At 44.6% G+C, this 22,161-nt stretch overlaps 1 protein-coding gene across 4 annotated transcripts in view; it reads left to right on the top strand.

Annotated features, from left to right (window-relative positions):
- Window positions 1-22,161, top strand: part of NUF2 (NUF2 component of NDC80 kinetochore complex) — a 98,694-nt gene that overhangs the window by 690 nt on the left and 75,843 nt on the right. For 2 of the 4 annotated variants that reach the window (XM_056523301.1, XM_056523300.1), the window contains exons 1-3: window positions 13,755-13,876; window positions 16,743-16,917; window positions 18,786-18,860. In XM_056523301.1, coding sequence (XP_056379276.1) covers window positions 16,795-16,917; window positions 18,786-18,860 — 198 coding nt within the window. In that variant the 5' untranslated portion in view covers window positions 13,755-13,876; window positions 16,743-16,794. Of the gene's footprint in view, window positions 1-13,754; window positions 13,877-16,742; window positions 16,918-18,785; window positions 18,861-22,161 lie in introns of those variants that run through there. The other 2 variants (XM_056523303.1, XM_056523302.1) reach the window with 2 other exon arrangements.

Genomic DNA, 22,161 nt, shown 5'->3' with positions numbered 1-22,161 from the left:
GGGACTACTACCCTTAGCTGCCCTGGACAAATACACCCATACTCCTTGTGGGCACCTGTGTGCCTCCAGGTATCCCAACTGTATCTCATCTTGTATCCCGACTATAGGTGGCCAATAGGGTACTAGAGCCTCCATGTTTCCCAACTGTATCTCATCTTGTATCCCGGCTAGAGGCGCCCAACAGGGTACTAAAGTTTCTATGTATCCTGGCTGTATCTCATCTTGTATCCAGGGACCCAATACTTTACTAGAATCTCCATGTAGCCAACTGTATCTCATCTTGTATCCAGGCTAGACACCCAACAGGGTACTAGAGCTTCTATGTATCCCAACCGTATCTCATCTTGTATCCAGACCAGAGGCGCCCAACAGCCTCCTTCCAATTGAACAGTTTATCCAATAACCTTCTCCTTTCGCCGTAATATTATAATCGCTTCCATATCATCATTGAAGTCACTGAATACAACAAATCCTTCCTGACAACAATGGGGGGAGATTTATCAAAACCTGTGCAGAGAAAGAGTGGTGCAGTTGCCCATAGCAACCAATCAGATTGCTTCTTTCATTTTCCACAGGCCTCTTTAGAGGCCTGTGGAAAATGAAAGAAGCAATCTGATTGGTCGCTATGGGCAACTGCACCACTCTTCCTCTGCACAGGTTTTGATAAATCTCCCCCAATGAGTATATACTGTATTTACTTTACTGGAAAAAAAAGCAACTAAAGTCATGGCGGCTGATCACTGTTTATTATCATGTGGAAAAACGAAGGGGACAAAGACTAAAGGTAGACGGCTAAAAACCAGCGCTAAAGAAGCTAAACACCTAAAGTGCAGCTACGGTAACACAGGAGCCGCCATCTTCAGCGCTGAATTATATAAAGAAATAGTTGTTAGGAATCAGACAGGTTCAGAACCTTCATCTATAGTACGACGCCAGGTAAGTGCGCCATTACACACTATTTGTGCCGAGTTTTCATAGGCTCAGAATATCAATTAAGTTGTAGTCAATAGTCTTTAGACTAAAGCTCTATTTCCTTTTTAGTCATGTTTGAGTGAAATAAATCTCTAAATGGGTTTAGTTAACGTATTATTATTTAAATGGGCGCTGTCAGATCCAAAAACTTTTGATATGTTGTAAAGCATGTATAACCAATAGGTTTTCCAATTGCTTTCATTAGAAAAATTTCAGTATTTCAAACTGAAAATTCCAGTCAAACAACTGCCCCCCTGCCTCCTGGGATACATACTAGTCCTGCTGTGTCCATGAGTCATCACCTATGTCATGGACACACTTCCTTGATTGACAGCTGTGAGTGCAGGGCTCCTCCCACTGTCAGCTTGTGTCCCGCTACTGTCAGTGAGGACATGCTGGGAGTTGTAGTTTTGCTAATGCTAGGGGAGATGTGAGCAGATAGTATACTGAGGGAGGGGACGGAGACCTGCACAGTGAGGCCACGCCCCCTCCCTTTGAGAGGAATTCAGACAAGTGAGCTAAATTAAAAGTGTAATAAAAAAATAAATAAAGGTGCTAGACACAAAAATTAGATGTACATGGTCAGGATTAGGTACTGAGTGATATATTAAAAAAATGTTTTTTGTTGGCTCTGTACACTTTAAGCATTTCTTCAAATTGTATAAACATATTAATATACTGTGTCCCATATATACATTTAATAATATACTGTGCCCATATATACATTTATTAATATACTGTGCCCCATATATACATTTATTAATATACTGTGCCCCATATATACATTTAATAATATACTGTGCCCCATATATACATTTATTAATATACTGTGCCCTATAAATATATATATATATATATATATATATATATATACTATACCTTATATATACATTTATTAATATACTATACCTTATATATACATTTATTAATATACTGTGCCCCATATATACATTTATTAATATACTGTGCCCTATATATATATATATATATATATATATATATATATATATACTATACCTTATATATACATTTATTAATATACTATACCTTATATATACATTTATTAATATACTATACCTTATATTTACATTTATTAATATACTATAGCTTATATATACATTTATTAATATACTATAGCTTATATACACATTTATTAATATACTGTGCCCCATATATACATTTATTAATATACTGTGCCTCATATATACAATTATTTATATACTGTGCTCTATATATATATATATATTTATAAATATACTATACCTTATATATACATTTATTAATATACTGTGCCTTATATATACATTTATTAATATACTATACCTTATATATACATTAATATACTGTGCCCTATATATAGATTTATTAATATATTGTGCCCTATATAGATTTATTAATATACTGTGCCCTATATATTTAATAATATACTGTGCCTTATATATACATGTATTTATTTTTTTCAGATACTGTGCCCCATATATACATTTATTAATATACTGTGCCCCATATATACATTTAATAATATACTGTGCCCCATATATACATTTAATAATATACTGTGCCCCATATATACATTTATTAATATACTGTGCCCCATATATACATTTAATAATATACTGTGCCCCATATATACATTTAATAATATACTGTGCCCCATATATACATTTATTAATATACTGTGCCCCATATATACATTTAATAATATACTGTGCCTGTTACGCCGAGCGCTCCGGGTCCCTGCTCCTCCCCGAAGCGCTCGCGGCGTTTCTCTCCCTGCAGCGCCCCGGTCAGACCCGCTGACCGGGAGCGCTGCACTGACATGGCCTGCGGGGATGCGATTCGCATCGCGGGACGCGCCCGCCTGCGAATCGCACCCCAGGTCACTTACCTGTCCCGGTCCCCGGCTGTCATGCTCTGGCGCGCGCGGCTCCGCTCTCTAGGGCGCGCGCGCGCCAGCGCTCTAAGATTTAAAGAGCCAGTGCACCAATGATGGTGCCTGGCCCAATCACCCTGATTAGCTTGCACCTGTTCCTTGCCCTACTTATACCTCACTTCCCCTGCACTCCCTTGCCGGATCTTGTTGCCTTGTGCCTTGAGAAAGCTTTACTGTGTTATCCATACTGTGTTCCAGACCTCCTGCTATTCCACCATTGACTACGAACCTTGCCGCCTGTCCCGACCTTCTGCTACGTCTGACCTTGCTCTTGTCTACTCCCTTGTACCGCGCTTATCTCAGCAGTCAGAGAGGTTGAGCCGTTGCCAGTGGATACGACCTGGTTGCTACTGCCGCTGCAAGACCATCCCGCTTTGCGGCGGGCTCTGGTGAATACCAGTAGCAACTTAGAACCGGTCCACTGACACGGTCCACGCCAATCCCTCTCTGGCACAGAGGATCCACCTCCAGCCTGCCGAATCGTGACAGTGCCCCATGTATACATTTATTAATATACTGTGCCCCATATATACATTTAATAATATACTGTGCCCCATATATACATTTATTAATATACTGTGCCCCATATATACATTTATTAATATACTGTGCCCCATATATACATTTAATAATATACTGTGCCCCATATATACATTTATTAATATAATGTGCCCCATATATACATTTATTAATATACTGTGCCCCATATATACATTTATTAATATACTGTGCCCCATATATACATTTAATAATATACTGTGCCCCATATATACATTTAATAATATACTGTGCCCCATATATACATTTATTAATATACTGTGCCCCATATATACATTTAATAATATACTGTGCCCCATATATACATTTAATAATATACTGTGCCCCATATATACATTTATTAATATACTGTGCCCCATATATACATTTAAAAATATACTGTGCCCCATATATACATTTATTAATATAATGTGCCCCATATATACATTTATTAATATACTGTGCCCCATATATACATTTATTAATATACTGTGCCCCATATATACATTTATTAATATACTGTGCCCCATATATACATTTAATAATATACTGTGCCCCATATATACATTTAATAATATACTGTGCCCCATATATACATTTAATAATATACTGTGCCTCATATATACATTTAATAATATACTGTGCCCCATATATACATTTAATAATATACTGTGCCCCATATATACATTTATTAATATACTGTGCCCCATATATACATTTAATAATATACTGTGCCCCATATATACATTTATTAATATACTGTGCCCCATATATACATTTATTAATATACTGTGCCCCATATATACATTTAATAATATACTGTGCCCCATATATACATTTAATAATATACTGTGCCCCATATATACATTTATTAATATACTGTGCCCCATATATACATTTAATAATATACTGTGCCCCATATATACATTTATTAATATAATGTGCCCCATATATACATTTATTAATATACTGTGCCCCATATATACATTTATTAATATACTGTGCCCCATATATACATTTAATAATATACTGTGCCCCATATATACATTTAATAATATACTGTGCCCCATATATACATTTATTAATATACTGTGCCCCATATATACATTTAATAATATACTGTGCCCCATATATACATTTAATAATATACTGTGCCCCATATATACATTTATTAATATACTGTGCCCCATATATACATTTAAAAATATACTGTGCCCCATATATACATTTATTAATATAATGTGCCCCATATATACATTTATTAATATACTGTGCCCCATATATACATTTATTAATATACTGTGCCCCATATATACATTTATTAATATACTGTGCCCCATATATACATTTAATAATATACTGTGCCCCATATATACATTTAATAATATACTGTGCCCCATATATACATTTAATAATATACTGTGCCTCATATATACATTTAATAATATACTGTGCCCCATATATACATTTAATAATATACTGTGCCCCATATATACATTTATTAATATACTGTGCCCCATATATACATTTAATAATATACTGTGCCCCATATATACATTTATTAATATACTGTGCCCCATATATACATTTATTAATATACTGTGCCCCATATATACATTTAATAATATACTGTGCCCCATATATACATTTATTAATATACTGTGCCCCATATATACATTTATTAATATACTGTGCCCCATATATACATTTAATAATATACTGTGCCCCATATATACATTTATTAATATAATGTATACTGTGCCCCATATATACATTTATACATATAGGAATTCCTATATAGGAATTCCCTTGTCTTGTTGACTTAAAAAAAAACAATGAAAGTTGTTGGTCATAAATCCTGGGCACCGGCTGGTTAATAGATCATCTGTATAGGACAAAACGTTTATTTTCCATATTTTTTTTCTTTACAATCAGCAGCAAAAACCTGGTGATAACCATTTGTATTCCGTTAGCGCCCTCCAGTGGTAACACATCAATGTTCAATGGTTTCTCCTAGAAAATAAAAGGGATCTGACCATTCTTTCTCTACACATGTTTTGATAAATCTCCTGCAATGTCCTAGAGACAAGACAAAAGTTTTGATCCTTCGGTGTCTGAGTGTTCAGATCCCCACCGATCATTAGAATGAATGGGGAGAGAAGCATGGCACTGACTGCAACAAACCCATAGACTTACATTGTAAGTTTGTTTCCTTAGCACCACACTTCTGGCTCATCAAAGTGATCGGTCGGGGTCTGAACACAAAAAAAAAATATATATATATATATATATATATTTTTTTTTTTAGTGCCAGCACCTATTTAAATCTCCTCTACACACTGCAGAATTTTTTCCATACGGGAAACTGACCAGTGGTTCCGCAAAGGAAATACGGTGCAGCAGCCTCCTATTATTCTTCAACTGCACCATTCTCACTATGGAATTTCTATAGCAGATGTTCCGCCACAGACATTCTGGACTCCAGACTCTGCCGAATGAATGAACGTAAACATTCTTTCTGCGAAATCCGTTCAGAAATGCATTGCCTTCTATTGAGACAACGCAGTTCTGACCTGTGCTAGCGCTGGTGCCCGGAGGGCAGAGATTCTGTAGTGTGAATGATCCCTTAGGGCTCATCCACTCTGTGCACATTCTGCTGCTCTGTTCAGACTGCGAGATTCCCGTGACAGAATTCCTCTGTCTAGAGATGGTACAAAGTATTCAGCGGCACCTGCTGAAACCGGGTTTTGCGTGGATTTTCAGCAGCAGATTTACTGCAGAATATCTGCAGTGGATTTTGCTACCATTGACTTCAATACGTCAGTAGAAAATCTGCCACGGAGAGCCCCCCCCCCCCCCTCCCCAATTCAAAATCGCAGGGGGAAACACGCTCAGCCTGTGTAAACAAGCATATTTTTGGATGCAAATTTTGGGGGAGGCTTTATGTGCGTGTATTTTAGTGCATGTGTCTTACGGTGCTTTTTTTTCTGTGGCAGCTTGTTCCTAACACAAGTCATGTGATTCGAAGATACAGAATGCGAAACAAAAATGCACCAACAAAAGTGTGGTGTGTGTGTGTGTGTGGGGGGGGGGGGTGTTCTGTATTTTCAGGCCAAGTTCACATACAGTAAAATGGGTCTTATTTATTTATTTTTACTCAAAATCCGCATGTTTTCATTTATTAATGCTTTTCATTGTTATCAACGTAAAATTAACTGTTGGGGGGGGGGGGTCGGGGAGGATCAGCCGCTATTTCAACGGCCATTAAAAAGTACCTGTCACCAGATAAACTGTTCTCAACTACCTCAGGCTATGTTCCCTAGCTACTTCTAGCAACTCTCCCGCCATTAAAAAGCTGTGTATCTTACCCAGGGACGGATTAAGAGCATCATGGGCCTGGTGCTGAGGATTTTGATGGGCCTACAAGTGTCCGTGACCCAACAGCTGGGTTGCGGCCATTTGTGGGTTGCAGTGCAACTCCATTTACTTACATTATGTGCGACACGTACGACAAACATATGACATATGTAGGTAGCCAGGTAAGTAGCTTGCCAGTTGGATTGTTAGCTAACTAGGTAGATAGCCAGATAGCTAAGTAGAAGCAAGGTAGAGCAGCACATCCGAACAGCGTCAAGGTGATGTGGGTGCAAGCGGGCCCAATCACAGCCCTGGTCGCTGGCGGCAGTAATCGACACAAATAGAAAGCGTCCCACAGCCTCCAATATAAGGTGAAAAGCAGTGTCGTTTATTTCCTCATATGTGGCAAGCAACGTTTCGACTGTCTGTACAGTCTTTATCAAGCATATAAAAGTGACCAGAGTCCTGGTATTTATGTGTGAACACACACAAAATCAATTACAGGGTAATTATAGCAAATCAAAGTGAAAAGGTTAAAAAAAAAAAAAAAAAAAAAAAAAAAAAAAAAAACAATGATCCAGTGTAAAAAAATAAAATACACATACAGTGATCCCTCAGCTTACAATGGCCTCAACATACAATAGTTTCAACATACAATGGTCTTTTCTGGACCATTGTAAGTTGAAACCAGACGCAGCATACAATGTACAGACAGTCCAGATCTGTGAAACGTGTCAATGACCGGAAGAACCGACCAATCAGAATGGGCATTTACTGGTAAAACACCTGTATTACTGAAGTGTATGCACTGACTGGCAGGCAGCGCCCCCTACAGTACAGGGAGGTATTACATGTTCTGTACTCTTTACCTGTCCCAGGGTTAGCTGCTCCTTTGGACACCAGGTGAGGGAGACTCCATGTTACTTTTTTAGGACACTGTGTTCTGTACAGGACCCTGAAGAAGCTCGTGTCCTCTACATAGACCAGTGTTTCCCAACGAGGGTGCCTCCAGCTGTTGCAAAACTACAACTCCCAGCATGCCCGTACAGCCTTTGGCTGACCAGGCATGCTGGGAGTTGTAGTTTTGCAACAGCTGGAGGCACCCTGGTTGGAAAACACTGACATAGACAGTGATTACAGCTCCCAGCAGATCTTTCTTATTTATATGTAAGGACTTTGCTTTATCTCTATTAGTTATCTACTTATTTTTATTTAATCCTCACTTTTTCCTATTTTCAGATGACATTTTGGGGCTTCAGAACCAATTACCAGGTTTCCATAGAGTTCTGGTCTCAACATACAATGATTTCAACATACAATGGTCGTCCCGAAACCTATTAATATTGTAACTTGAGGGACCATTGTATGGATATATGCGTGCAATCAAATACAATGTGTTTAGTGTTATTACATTTACATATCACCAAACCGATCATAATGAAAATATAATCATGATTAAATACGTATCTACAAGAGAATTAAAAACAATGGCGGAGGAGGGGTTATGTCAAAAACACTCAGTAATCATGGCAACGTGACGGGTTGTATACAGACCCTCACTGCCTCGTGAACATAGAAAATGTGATGCGGCCTATACACAGACCAGTATCACTAATAACACTACAATACAAGGGACATATAATTCCGCCACATCAAGACCACTGACTAACACTGCTATATTGTTATTGAATAAAAACCAGTACAGTATACAAAAGATCAATAACCCTACACAGGAATAGATTTGAGCTGTACACAGGGGCTGCAGACCATATGTCATTATAGTTACATACTCACAGGGGCGTCTTCTCTGATCGGAGTCGTTCACTTTTCTCTTTCTTCTCCATCTGTCCTGGATCATCATGAAGATTTCTCCCGATCACATCTCGTCTCCACCGAATCTGCCGGACAAACATTTTAGGATTCTCTCTACAGTAAAATCATCAACTCTATACAAACCCCCTATATGTATTACACTGCCCCACATAGTAGTCCCTTCTGTGCCCTATATAGTATTAGGCCCCAACATTGTTCTCATACATTATAATGCCCCCTCTCATTGCCCCTATATAATATAATGCCCCCTCACATTGCCCCATATATAATAATGCCTCCTTACATTACCCCCATAGATTATAATGCCCCCTCACATTGCCCCCATATATAGTAATGCCCCCTCACATGACCCTCATATATAGTAATGCCCCCTCATATAGTAATGCCCCTCACATGGCCCCCACATATAATAATGCCCCCTCACATGTCCCCCACATATAATAATGCCCCCTCACATGTCCCCCACATATAATAATGCCCCCCTCACATATCCCCCACATATAATAATGCCCCCCTCACATGTCCTCCACATATAGTAATGCCCCCTCAAATGTCCCCCACATATAATAATGCCCCCTCACATGTCCTCCACATATAGTAATGCCCCCTCACATGTCCTCCACATAATAATGCCCCCTCACATGTCCCCCACATATAATAATGCCCCCTCACATATTAATGCCCCCCTCACATATTAATGCCCCCTCACATGGCCCCCACACATATTAATGCCCCCTCACATGGCCCCCTCGTATATTAATGCCCCCCTCACATATTAATGCCCCCCTCACACATTAATGTCCCCACATACAATAATGCCCCCTCACATGGCCCCCACATATAATAATGCCCCCTCACATGGCCCCCTCACATATTAATGCCCCCTCACACATTAATGCCCCCTCACACACTAATGCCCCCTCACACACACTAATGCCCCCTCACACACATATGCCCCCTCACACACATATGCCCCCTCACACACATATGCCCCCTCACATAGTAATGCCCCCATATATGGAGGTCATGTGAGGGGGCATTACTTATATGGGGGCATTACTATATATGGGGGCATTACTATATATGGGGGCCATATGGGGGCCATGTGAGGGGCCCCCTCGTATATTAATGCCCCCCTCACATATTAATGCCCCCCTCACACATTAATGCCCCCACATACAATAATGCCCCCTCACATAGCCCCCACATATAATAATGCCCCCTCACATGGCCCCCTCACACATTAATGCCCCCTCACACATTAATGCCCCCTCACACACACTAATGCCCCCTCACACACACTAATGCCCCCTCACACACATATGCCCCCTCACACACATATGCCCCCTCACATAGTAATGCCCCCATATATGGAGGTCATGTGAGGGGGCATTACTTATATGGGGGCATTACTATATATGGGGGCCATGTGAGGGGCATTATTATGTATGGGAGGCATGTGAGGGGGCATTACTTATTGGGGGCAAAGTTAGGGGGGCATTACTTATTATTACTTTGCCCCCATATAAGTAATGCCCCCTCACATAATAATGCCCCCAGCAAAAAAACACTCACCTCTGTCTCGTTCCCCCGCAGCTCTTGTTATATCCTCTTCTCTCCTGTGCTGACAGCCTCCGCAGAGCCGCTGCCGCACAGGAAGCCCGGGATGGAGTGACAGGACGGAGCCGCCGGCTCCTTCCTGTTACATCAGCTGCCGCACCGAGCGCACGCTCAACGCTGTGTGCGTCTTAAAGGCGCACTCAGTGTTAAAAGCTGCGGATGCTGGCGTCCCGGATCCTTCACCTGCTGGCCCAGTCGCAAGGGGAATGATGGGGCCCGCAGGTGAAGCGTCCGGTTATGCACATGCAGGGACCGTGCCAGCACAGGTCCCAGCATGTTGCAGCCCTCGGTCTGTGCGGACGTTTGTGCAGGCCGCCGCGCCTATTTTAACGCAGGGGCCTGGAGCTGCCTCTCCATCCGCCCCTACGTTAATCCAGCCCTGATCTTACCGTTCCTCTTGCTCACATAGTGCAATCTCCTAGCAGGAGAAAGTGGGCATTTCCCAGCAGGCATGACATCACTGAAGCCTGCTGGGGGACCACTTCTGCCCTCACATGGTTGCAGCATTGTGAGGAACAGAAGACCTCAGGCTCTGATCATGTTTTAGTTTGTGTTGCTATTGTGGTGTCCCAGTACAGGATATGGTCCTTCTGTCCCGTCAGGTTGAGTCCCTGTCTGTCCCCGGGGGTCTCCTATAGTGTCTCCCCCTGTGGATATAGGTTTTACATAAAGGGTTTTCACATAAAGAGTAAAGGACCTTTATTGTTAGTTACATGATTATGTTTAAGTCATATGATTGTTACCCAGCGAACCCAGTGACCAGGTGACCTCTCTATGGACAGCCCCCCTATATAAGAAGGGGAGGAGCTAAAATTTCTCTCTTTCATCTCTCTTGTTCCTGAGGTTCAGTGCAGTCGTCTCAGTGTGTGTGTCCGGAGCATTGGAGGACTCAAGCCTAAAGTCTGCAGCCACCTGTTAATTGCAAATAATCCAAAGTCATCTAATTGTCAGTCATCAAGTCAGTCAAGTGTACTGTCTAGTCAGCGTGGCCTGCATTATAGTCAGTCTACTACTGCAAGTCCCAGCAAGCCTACGAGGTCTCTCTATGTTACTGGTCACCTCTCTGGGATCCTGGACGAACTGTATAGACTGTACCCCCTGTCTAACCTCAGTAAAATCTACCGTTACCCTTAACCTGGCCTTGGACTCTTTATTGCCCCTGCCTGACCTAGGACTACAGGTACTACCTTCAGGTGGTTATATAGGAAAACCATGCTCTGGCGTCACAAACACAAAGAGGTTAATACCATCTACTCCTGGGCAACACCATCTGCCCCTTACACCTCACCTCACACCCTGTGGCTCACCACACTATCAGTGAGGCTCTCCTGCTGCCTTCAGTCTGTGCAGCTTTCTGTGAGAATCTGTGGAGCTTTCACTTTCTGTGCAGCTGTCAATCAAGCTCCGTGCAGAGAAGAACTTCCTGAGTTCAGACTCCTGCCAGACCAGGAGGAGACCAAACTCACTGTATTAATTGTGGCAGAGAACAGAACAGCGCCACCTAGTGGCCGTTTCTCCTGTTACATTTTAAACATATGTATGTTGATAATTTTAAAAGCAAGTGAACGGGAAAGTGTCTGCTAATTACACAAGGATCACTATATTAAAAGTTTTAGTGATAGGTACTTTTTAACCCCTTAACGACGCCGGACGTAAATGTATGTCCTGGTGAGCTGGTACTTAACGCACAGGACATACATTTACGTCCTATACATAACCGCAAGCATCAGAGCAATGCTGGGGTCATGCGCGGCAGGTCCCGGCTGCTGATAGCAGCCAGGGACCCACCGGTAATGGCGGACATCCGCGTGGATGTCTACCATTAACCCCTCAGATGCCGTGATCAATACTTCGCTCCCTCGGTGCCTCCGGTAACTGTCTTCAGTCTCCGCCGCGATCCTCTTCCTGGTTGCCGATGGTTGGGGAGTCACACTGCGCTCAGCCAATCACCGGCCGCAGTGAAGTCCCGTCTCGGCCGGCGATAGGCTGAACGGCAGTGTGATGTTTTCGGCCCCAGCAGCAGGTATTGTTACCATAGTAACGGGGACACTAAAAATACATAGCAACAACGTAATGATGTGTACCTAGGCCCCACGAAGTGCCGGCCTGCACGTAAGCGCGCTCGCCTATCCAGTACACCCCCGCTATGTCTCTGTCCTATTGTAACGCTATCATTTTGTCACTTGAATAAAGAAACTGAACACTTTTTATAAATTTTTTTGTGAAAAGAGAAATGGGGGTAAACAGATAAAGTGTGTATGAATACGGGGGATATGGGTCTGACAGGACACTGGACCGAAAAAATGGGAACTGTAAGGGTTTTTCTTTTTTAAGTATTTCTTTAATAATGTATGAAGATATTGATGGCAACTGGGTTGCAAGTATGTTACAATTATTGTAATTGAGATATAAAGGAATAATAAAATAAAGTTGTAAAAAAAAAAAATAAATAAATAAAAAAAAGAACCTAAACACGTCTACTGGTGAGTGCATAATTTCTTCTTTGCTACAGAGCTGCATATTAAATTATTTGGCACCTTCTTTATTATTTTTTTTTTTTTTTTTTAACAGACGAAATTATTTACCTATTGCAGGGTTTCTCAACCAGTGTGCCTCCAGCTGTTGCAAAACTACAACTCCAAAGGCTGTCCGGGCATGCTGGGAGTTGTAGTTCTGCAACAGCTGGAGGCACCCTGGTTGGGAAAACACTGCTATGTGGAACCTGTGCACAGCCTGAGTCAGTGTTTTCCAACCAGGGTGCCTCCAGCTGTTGCAAACACTGCTATGTGGAACCTGTGCACAGCCTAAGTCAGTGTTTTCCAACCAGGGTGCCTCCAGCTGTTGCAAACGCTGCTATGTGGAACCTGTGCACAGCCTAAGTCAGTGTTTTCCAACCAGGGTGCCTCCAGCTGTTGCAGAACTACAACTCCCAGCATGCCCGGACAGCCTTTGGAGTTGTAGTTTTGCAACAGCTGGAGGCAACCTGGTTGGGAAAACACTGCTATGTGGAACCTGTGCACAGCCTAAGTCAGTGTTTTCCAACCAGGGTGCCTCCAGCAGTTGCAAAACTACAACTCCCAGCATGCCCGGACAGCCGTAGGCTGTCCGGACATGCTGGGAGTTGTAGTTTTGCAACAGCTGGAGGCACCCTGGTTGGAAAACACTGGCCTAAATGTTCACCAACCTATGGCTGCCCAACTACAACATTCATCATGCTAGGAGTAGTAGTCATGCATCATCTGGTACTGCCTTGTCCCGCATCTACACCGCCATCTAGTGGCCGGCGCGCATAAAGCAGCTTCCGTCCGTTTCGTTCCCTCCATTAAAAAAAAAAAAAAAAAAAAAAAAAATAATCCAATCCCCTACGATCGCAGATCAATAAAAATCATGAGACACACGGACCATCTATTTGTCAGAAAATACAGCAAATTTATTGACAGGAGAATGTATCGACAGGAAGTGACGTCAGTGAGGCAGGGAGCGGCCATCTTTTCTGCGGGAACGCCGGCGCTGCTTGGTGACGTCATCCAGCGTGCGTTCCAGGCGCGGACGGATGACGTCGCATTAAGGAAGCGGGAGGCGGGCTTCATTTGAAAAAGTACCCGGTAAATAAACGGCTGGGAGGTGAGTGCTGGACACGGGGGTCGGTACCGAAGCCTCTTACCTGCGATATTGATTGGCAGCAAACCCCACTATAGCGCCAACATAGTGCGCAGCGCAGTACTGAGCGCTCTATCCTAGGGCTCGGTTCATACACGGTGGATTTTGATGCGGTTATGTTGTGCAGATTCCTCTCTGCAGCCTATGACATACAATACTTGTAGATTAGGCTTCAAAACGGGATTTCTTTTGCTCAGAAATACGAATATTCTGCGTTTTTTTTGTCCGTTTTCTGTACAGGGGTGAAATCTTGTAACTTTTGGGGGGAGATTAATGAAAACCTGTCCAGAGGAAAATTTCCCCAGTTGCCCATAGCAACCAATCAGATCGCTGCTTTCATTTTGCAGAGGCCTTGTTAAAGCGCAACTGTCATGACATTTTGTCGCAATAACCTGCAGCCTTTGTACTGTGTGCATAGCAATATTTTTACCTCATATTTGGCGGCTTTCATGACTGCAAAAAAAGGCTTTTATTCAAAGCCTCTGACGGTCAGATAGGTGTGACGCGAGGTACGCGATGCCCCGCCGTCGCCACCCCCCAATGCCTACCCCGTATGTCCGCACTGGGACCTCTGTCTGATTGATTTACAGGTCCCAGCGCATGCGCCCTACAGCTAATCTAACCTGCGCGCTGCTGTGTGTCATCCAGCAAGCGCTCGCTCCCGCCGCCGTCTTCCTCCTCAGTGCGCTTGCGCAGAGCAGCGCGCAATCAGGTGAGTTCTCGATACTAGGTGCAGAGAGGAAGCGCGCTCTCTGCACCTATCACTGCGCAGATGCACTGAGGAGGAAGACGGCGGCGGGAGCGACCGGTTGCTGGATGACACACAGCAGCGTGCAGGTTAGATTAGCTGAAGGGCGCATGCGCAGGGACCTGTGTGCCAACGGCTGTCTGGGCATGCTGGGAGTTGTAGTTTTGCAACAGCTGGAGGCACCCTGGTTGGAAAACACCGATAAACTGACTAACTCTATGCTCTTGCAGAGCATTACTCTATCAGTGATCTACTAAGAGGGTCTGCCTCAGCAGATTTTGTTAGCATATCGGACTCAGGAACCGCAGGAAGCAGGTGGGACCCCCCCCAGCAGACATGTAAACCGACTGGACCCCTCGTTTATGTTCAAAGTGTACATGTCACTTTAAAAAAAAACTTTTGACATGTCCTATAAAAATGCCAAAAGTTTTGATTCGGTCGGGGTCTAAGTGTTCAGACCCCGACCAATCTCTGCTAGAGTTCGGCTGAGACAATCCCATAGACTTACATTGTAGGTTTGTCTCAGTCATGTGACACAGAGCCGGGAGGGAATACACTTGGTGAGTGCTTCTCGCAGTTTGCTCAGACCCTGACCAATCAAAAACTCATATAATGTCTCTACAACATGTCAGTTTATTTTTCTTCTAAGTGACAGCGCCCATTTAACCCCTTAAGGACTCAGCCCATTTTGGCCTTAACGACTCAGACAATTTTATTTTTACGTTTTCATTTTTTCCTCCTCGCCTTCTAAAAATCATAACTCTTTTATATTTTCATCCACAGACTAGTATGAGGGCTTGTTTTTTGCGCGTCCAGTTGTCCGTTGTAATGCCATCACTCATTATATCATAAAATGTATGGCGCAACCAAAAAAATACTATTTGTGTGGGGGAAATTAAAAAGAAAACCGGAATTTTGTAAATTTTGGAAGGCTTTGTTTTCAGGCAGTACAATTTACGGTAAAAAAACGCTTTTTTGTTTTTAATTTTTTTTTTTTTACGTATTTATTGGGGGAGGTTTTTTTTTCACATTTTTATATTTTTTTACTTTTTTTATTTACTACTTTTTTTTTTATACTTTAATAGGGGACCGTCTATAACAATCATTCGATTGCTAACACTGATCAGTGCTATGCATAGGACATAGCACTGATCAGTGTTATCGGTCATCTTCTGCTCGATCGCAAACCAGAGCAGAAGACGCCAGGAAGGCAGCAGAGGCAGGTGAGGGACCCCCGTCTGCCGTTCTGGATGTTCGGATCGCTGCGGTAGCGCTGAGGGCGATCTGATAGTCCATTTTAGTGTCCACAATGCTGCAGATGCCGTCATCTGTATTGATCACAGCATCTGAGGGGTTAATGGCGGATATCCGCGCGAATGCGGATGTCCGCCATTGCCGGAGGGTCCAGCCGGGACCTGCCGCGCATGACCCGAGCATCGCTCCGATGCTCTCGGTTATGTATAGGATGTAAATGGATGTCCTGGTGCGTTAAGTACCACCTCACCAGGACGTACATTTGCGTCCTGCGCCGGTGGAAAACATTTATTTTTTCTCTTAAATCAACTGGTGGCAGAAAGTTAAACATATTTGTAAATTACTTCTATTAAAAAATATTTACCCTTCCAGTACTTGTTAGCAGCTGTATGCTACAGAGGAAATTCTTCTCTTTTTGAATTTCTTTTTTGTCTTGTCCACAGTGCTCTCTGCTGACACCTGATGCCAGCATCAGGAACTGTCCAGAGCAGGAGAAAATCCCCATAGCAAACCTATGCTGCTCTGGAGAGTTCCTGACATGGACAGAGGTGTCAGCAGAGAGCACTGTGGACAACACAAAAAAGAAATTCAAAATGCTAAGAACTTCCTCTGTGGCATACAGCTGCTAATAAGTACTGAAAGTATTGAGATTTTTTAATAGAAGTAATTACAAATCTGTTTAACTTTCTGGCACCAGTTCATTTAAAAAAAAAAAAAGTTTTCCACCGGAGTACCCCATTAAATACCGATGGTTCCTCTATTCGTGTATATCCAGCAGATACATGGTGAATATGTTATGACAACTATTTATTTTTTCTTCTCCTACAGACTTCTGTGTGACCTTCTCATCTTCCTCACCTGATCACACTCGGCCTCAGCCATGGATAAGCTGACTTTTCCTCAGTTTCCTGCGGCGGAGTTGGTCAATTTTTTCCGCCAGAAGGTTCTGACCGGCGCCGAAGCAAAAAATTTCACCAAGGCCGACATTTACCCCAACCCTAAGGTAGAGCGATGGTTGTTACGCCTTTTGTTCCTTATCGGGGGTTTGTAGTTATTACTGCTGTGGTGCGCAGGTAAATTGTATAAGGCTGAGTTTTCAGGGTTTTTCGCACGAACCACCGCCGGTAGAACCTCCACGAGACGGACGGGCTGCGGGGGTGTGGAGAAAGATAAACAGAGAACGCTGGTATGCAGGCGCTCCCGGGGACTGGGCAGTAATTAACCATAGTCACGGACTTAAAGGGGTATTCCAGCCAAAGACATCTTATCCCCTAACCAAAGGATAGGGGATAAGATGTCTTTGGCTGGAATGCCCCTTTAAAATAAAGAAATTTTTTTGGGAAATAAACAGACATGTTCCAAGGTAACACTTTTCGTCAGGTTCCCCGGAGCATGTCCATCTTGTGGAGGTTCTACCGGTGGTGGTTCATATGGAAAACCTTGCACACTGTATGCCAGACGCGACCTCCATAGGATTGTGAGATTGAACTCTACGGCTGATCCCCGGGACCTTGCTGTCACACCAGTTGTTGTGTTGATGCCAACTATGGTGTTGTGCTCATAGTGCAACATAATCAGTTGAGCGGTACAAATTCATCTGATCTATTTGCTCATAGCATCGCTTGGAGTAACAGCACATAGAGGCCTTTTTTTTAATTTTTTTAAATTTTTTTTATGTTCATTTCTGTAACCATAAGGCTAAGTTTCTGTGAGTACTTTGTCAAGAAAATGAATGTGACATCACTGACTTTTGGTGGGTGTGTTTGACGTCACAGACTTGTGGTGTGTGTGTGTGTGTGTGTGTGACATCACGGACTTGTGGTGTGTGTGTGTGTGGGTGTGTGTGACGTCGCGGACTTGTGGGGTGTGTGTGACGTCGCGGACTTGTGGGGTGTGTGTGACGTCGCGGACTTGTGGGGTGTGTGTGACGTCGCGGACTTGTGGGGTGTGTGTGACGTTGCGGACTTGTGGGGTGTGTGACGTCGCGGACTTGTGGGGGGTGTGTGACGTCGCGGACTTGTGGGGTGTGTGTGACGTCGCGGACTTGTGGGGGGGGGGTGTGTGACGTCGCGGACTTGTGGGGGGGGGGGGTGTGTGACGTCGCGGACTTGTGGGGGGGGGGTGTGTGACGTCGCGGACTTGTGGGGGGGGGGGTGTGTGACGTCGCGGACTTGTGGGGGGGGCGTGTGTGACGTCGCGGACTTGTGGGGGGGGCGTGTGTGACGTCGCGGACTTGTGGGGGGGGCGTGTGTGACGTCGCGGACTTGTGGGGGGGGCGTGTGTGACGTCGCGGACTTGTGGGGGGGGCGTGTGTGACGTCGCGGACTTGTGGGGGGGGGGTGTGACGTCGCGGACTTGGGGGGGGGGGGGTGTGACGTCGCGGACTTGGGGGGGGGGGGTGTGACGTCGCGGACTTGGGGGGGGGGGGGGTGTGACGTCGCGGACTTGGGGGGGGGGGGGGGTGTGACGTCGCGGACTTGGGGGGGGGGGGGGTGTGACGTCGCGGACTTGGGGGGGGGGGGGGGTGTGACGTCGCGGACTTGGGGGGGGGGGGGGTGTGACGTCGCGGACTTGGGGGGGGGGGGGGGGTGACGTCGCGGACTTGGGGGGGGGGGGTGACGTCGCGGACTTGGGGGGGGGGGGGTGACGTCGCGGACTTGGGGGGGGGGTGACGTCGCGGACTTGGGGGGGGGGGTGACGTCGCGGACTTGGGGGGGGGGGGGGGTGTGACGTCGCGGACTTGTGGGGGGGGGGGGTGTGTGACGTCGCGGACTTGTGGGGGGGGGGGTGTGTGACGTCGCGGACTTTAGGGGGGGGTGACGCCGCTGGGTGTGTGTGACGCCGCTGACTTGTTATGTTTTTCCATTACAGCCAGAATGGATCCTGAAGCTCTTCATGAGAGTCCTGCAGAGAGTGTTCAATATCGGTGTGGAGCAGTTCTATATGGTAGGTATCTACAGTAACGTATCCCCTTAGGTCATCTCACATATACATCATGGTAGATCACATATTTACTGTGTCCATGAATCGTTCTGATATCTGATCAGAGAAATATAGAAATAAAGCTGGTGACTTCACCTTTATGTGGCTCTTCCACTTTAGGCTATGGGAATGTTCACACCACAGACTCTGCATCAATCTATATTTGGTACAATGGGTTTTCTATTGACTCCTTCACACTGCGGAGATATAGGATTGCTGACCTGCCAGAAGATAGGCTCATTTTTTGGGCAGAATTCTGCGCGGTAATGATTCGGGCCCAGAATATCTTTTGGGCTGATATTCCGTTGTGTAGACCTTTCCATTTCATAAAGCAATGGCTTATCACTAGGGTATAGCATCATGTCTTGATCAGTCATGTTCTGAGACCCTCACCGATTCTACGGCTGGGTTCACACATCGTAAATTTTTCTGCTCATGTTTTGTTTTCTATGCTGCAAAATTCAGCTGCAGTTTTCTTTTTCAACCACAATTTTTCGGGAAAATAGTTGTGTAAATTAAAATTAGTGCTGAATTTTATTCATTGTTAACCCAGCCTAAGAACGGGGATTCTGATTGCTCCTACCTGAATGGAGCCGCCAGTCAACTATGTTTACTACTGCTCCCATAAATAAGTATGGCTGAAAACCCATGTCTGCCTCATCAGCTATAACAGGTAAGCACAAGGCATACACAAGAACCACTACATTATTCTCTAATAAAAGCTTGACTATATTAGGTTCTAAACTCGCCAGTCAGCAGGAAAGCTTTAGGCTCTGTTCACATTATTTGTCAAAATACCAGAAGCCCCTGAGAATTCTTTATTTATTTATTAAATTGAAGTTTTCAAAATCAGAAATAATAACATACATACAAACAACCCAAAACTCAGCTATCCCACCCCAACACCACCCTCTCCCCAAACACAAGGCGTCTCTATCCCCCACTCTCTGAAATCATCAGACAGCTTAAGAGCAAATAACCCATTAAAGGGGTACTCCACTGCTCAGCATTTGGTACAAACTGTTCCAAACGCTGGAGGCGGGAGCGTGTGATGTCATAGCCCTGCCCCTCATGTCACACCCTGCCCACCCCCCCCTGTGGGAAGGGTCTAGTAGGGACCGGGTGGACACGTTTCACAGCAAAGAGAGGAGACATGTTATCGGTTCCAAAAATATCCTTGAGACGGGTTTCCATGTACTCAGTGGGATACCGCCCCTCACATTTTTCAGAGTCCCACAGTACGCAAGTTGGCCCAGATTTATCAAAGAATGTCTACGGTAGAGCTATTTTCCCACATTTATTTGGGTGGTGGGTTTGACTAGCGTGCATCTTATTTATCAAGAAGGTGCAGCGGGATGATGAATTTTGCGCAGCTCTGCTGTGGTGGGAAAAGCTCTACCACATACACTTTTTCTAGACGCTAGTGAGGGAGGGAAGTAGACACTGAATTTGGCAGGTTTGGTGTTTTTACTTACTTTCACAGAGCTGCCGGGGCATTTTTACTTGCATTTTAGACGCTACAATCAAATTTGATGGCGGTGTCTAAGGGGTTAAAGCCGGGCATCACTGTGATCAGTGATATCTGGTATTAGAGATGGGTCCTGGTGGCAGATAGAAGCCAGGACCACCCAGCTATGGCCTGCGCTCAGCTTCTGAGCGCGTGTCATAGAAGGGGAGTGGGGCGCTGTTATCCACAAGAGGTTAAAGGTTGAATTGCAGAAGGTAGAAGTGATTCTCATGCCTACTGGTAGGTGGTGTAGCTTTGCGTCTAAAAAAAAAAGTACCTTTGCGTACAAAAGTCGCAAATGATAAATACGTGACCACTGCATGGTCAAAGAGAAAAGGCTCTATGGGTCGGCAAAAAGAGTGAAACGGTCTATATCAAAAGGCGCATAAAAGTCGCTTAATATGCTGCTTGCGCCTGAACTGCGCCAAAACATAGACAAAAAAATTGCTCTAAAAGCAATGATAAATCTCCTCCATTATTTCTACGCAGCCGGTTTTCCAGGACATCAGATTAAGCTTTTAAGAAGGCAATGTCCTGACCATGTCTAGTAGAGTCTCGCACCAGACGGACAACGGAATCCTCCACATCACATATCCTGCCCTCTGCTGCAGAGGTGCGATCCATCACTTTAAGTCATGGTGGATGAGAGAAATGTCCGACTGAACAGTTCCCACCTGAGTAGACAGTAGAACAAAAGTCATGTTACTCCTGCAGACCCGTCAGAGCGACCATGGTGACCAACGTCCACCAAAGTGTCTACAATGGGCATCTGAGCATCAACACTGGAGCAATGGATGATGTTTTCACATCATGCAGACCAGTGTTTCCCAACCAAGGTGCCTCCAGATGTTGCAAAACTACAACTCCCAGCATGCCTGGACAGCCTGTCCACATCAGTGTTTCCCAACCAGGGTGCCTCCAGATGTTGCAAAACTACAACTCCCAGCATGCCTGGACAGCCTGACCACATCAGTGTTTCCCAACCAGGGTGCCTCCAGATGTTGCAAAACTACAACTCCCAGCATGCCTGGACAGCCTGACCACATCAGTGTTTCCCAACCAGGGTGCCTCCAGATGTTGCAAAACTACAACTCCCAGCATGCCTGGACAGCCTGACCACATCAGTGTTTCCCAACCAGGGTGCCTCCAGATGTTGCAAAACTACAACTCCCAGCATGCCTGGACAGCCTGACCACATCAGTGTTTCCCAACCAGGGTGCCTCCAGATGTTGCAAAACTACAACTCCCAGCATGCCTGGACAGCCTTCGGCCTTCGGCTGTCCAGGCATGCTGGGAGTTGTAGTTTTGCAACACCTGGAGTATGGATCGACCAATGTCGATTTATTTTTTATTTTTTAAAATTTTTTTAGGGCCAATACTCTGTGGAGGTTAGGGCCGATAGCCAATAACTTATACCGATATTCCGTTAGAAGTTATCGGCTATTTATCCTGGTTTTATAATTACTTGTTCCCGGGGTCCGTGCTACTTCTGGCTCTGGCGGCGTCCTCCTGAGCTGTCACTGCGCACTGACGGTGACGACGCGTTCAGGACATTATTCGTCATTGCACAGCGTAACACAGGACTCTGCAGGAACCAGGGCCCCGGGAACAGGTAATTATAAAACCGGTAATGGGGGAGGCAATGGGGCAGCCGTGGCGAGAATCTTGGGGGGGGGGGGGGGTAGATGCGGCGGGGCATTATCGGATTATCAGCAAGGTAATTGCCGATACCGATAACGTCCAAAATCGTGAATATCG

The sequence above is a fragment of the Hyla sarda genome, chromosome 6, assembly GCF_029499605.1.
Source record: "Hyla sarda isolate aHylSar1 chromosome 6, aHylSar1.hap1, whole genome shotgun sequence".
NCBI lineage: Eukaryota > Metazoa > Chordata > Amphibia > Anura > Hylidae > Hyla > Hyla sarda.
This window is presented reverse-complemented; position numbering and strand designations above follow the sequence as displayed.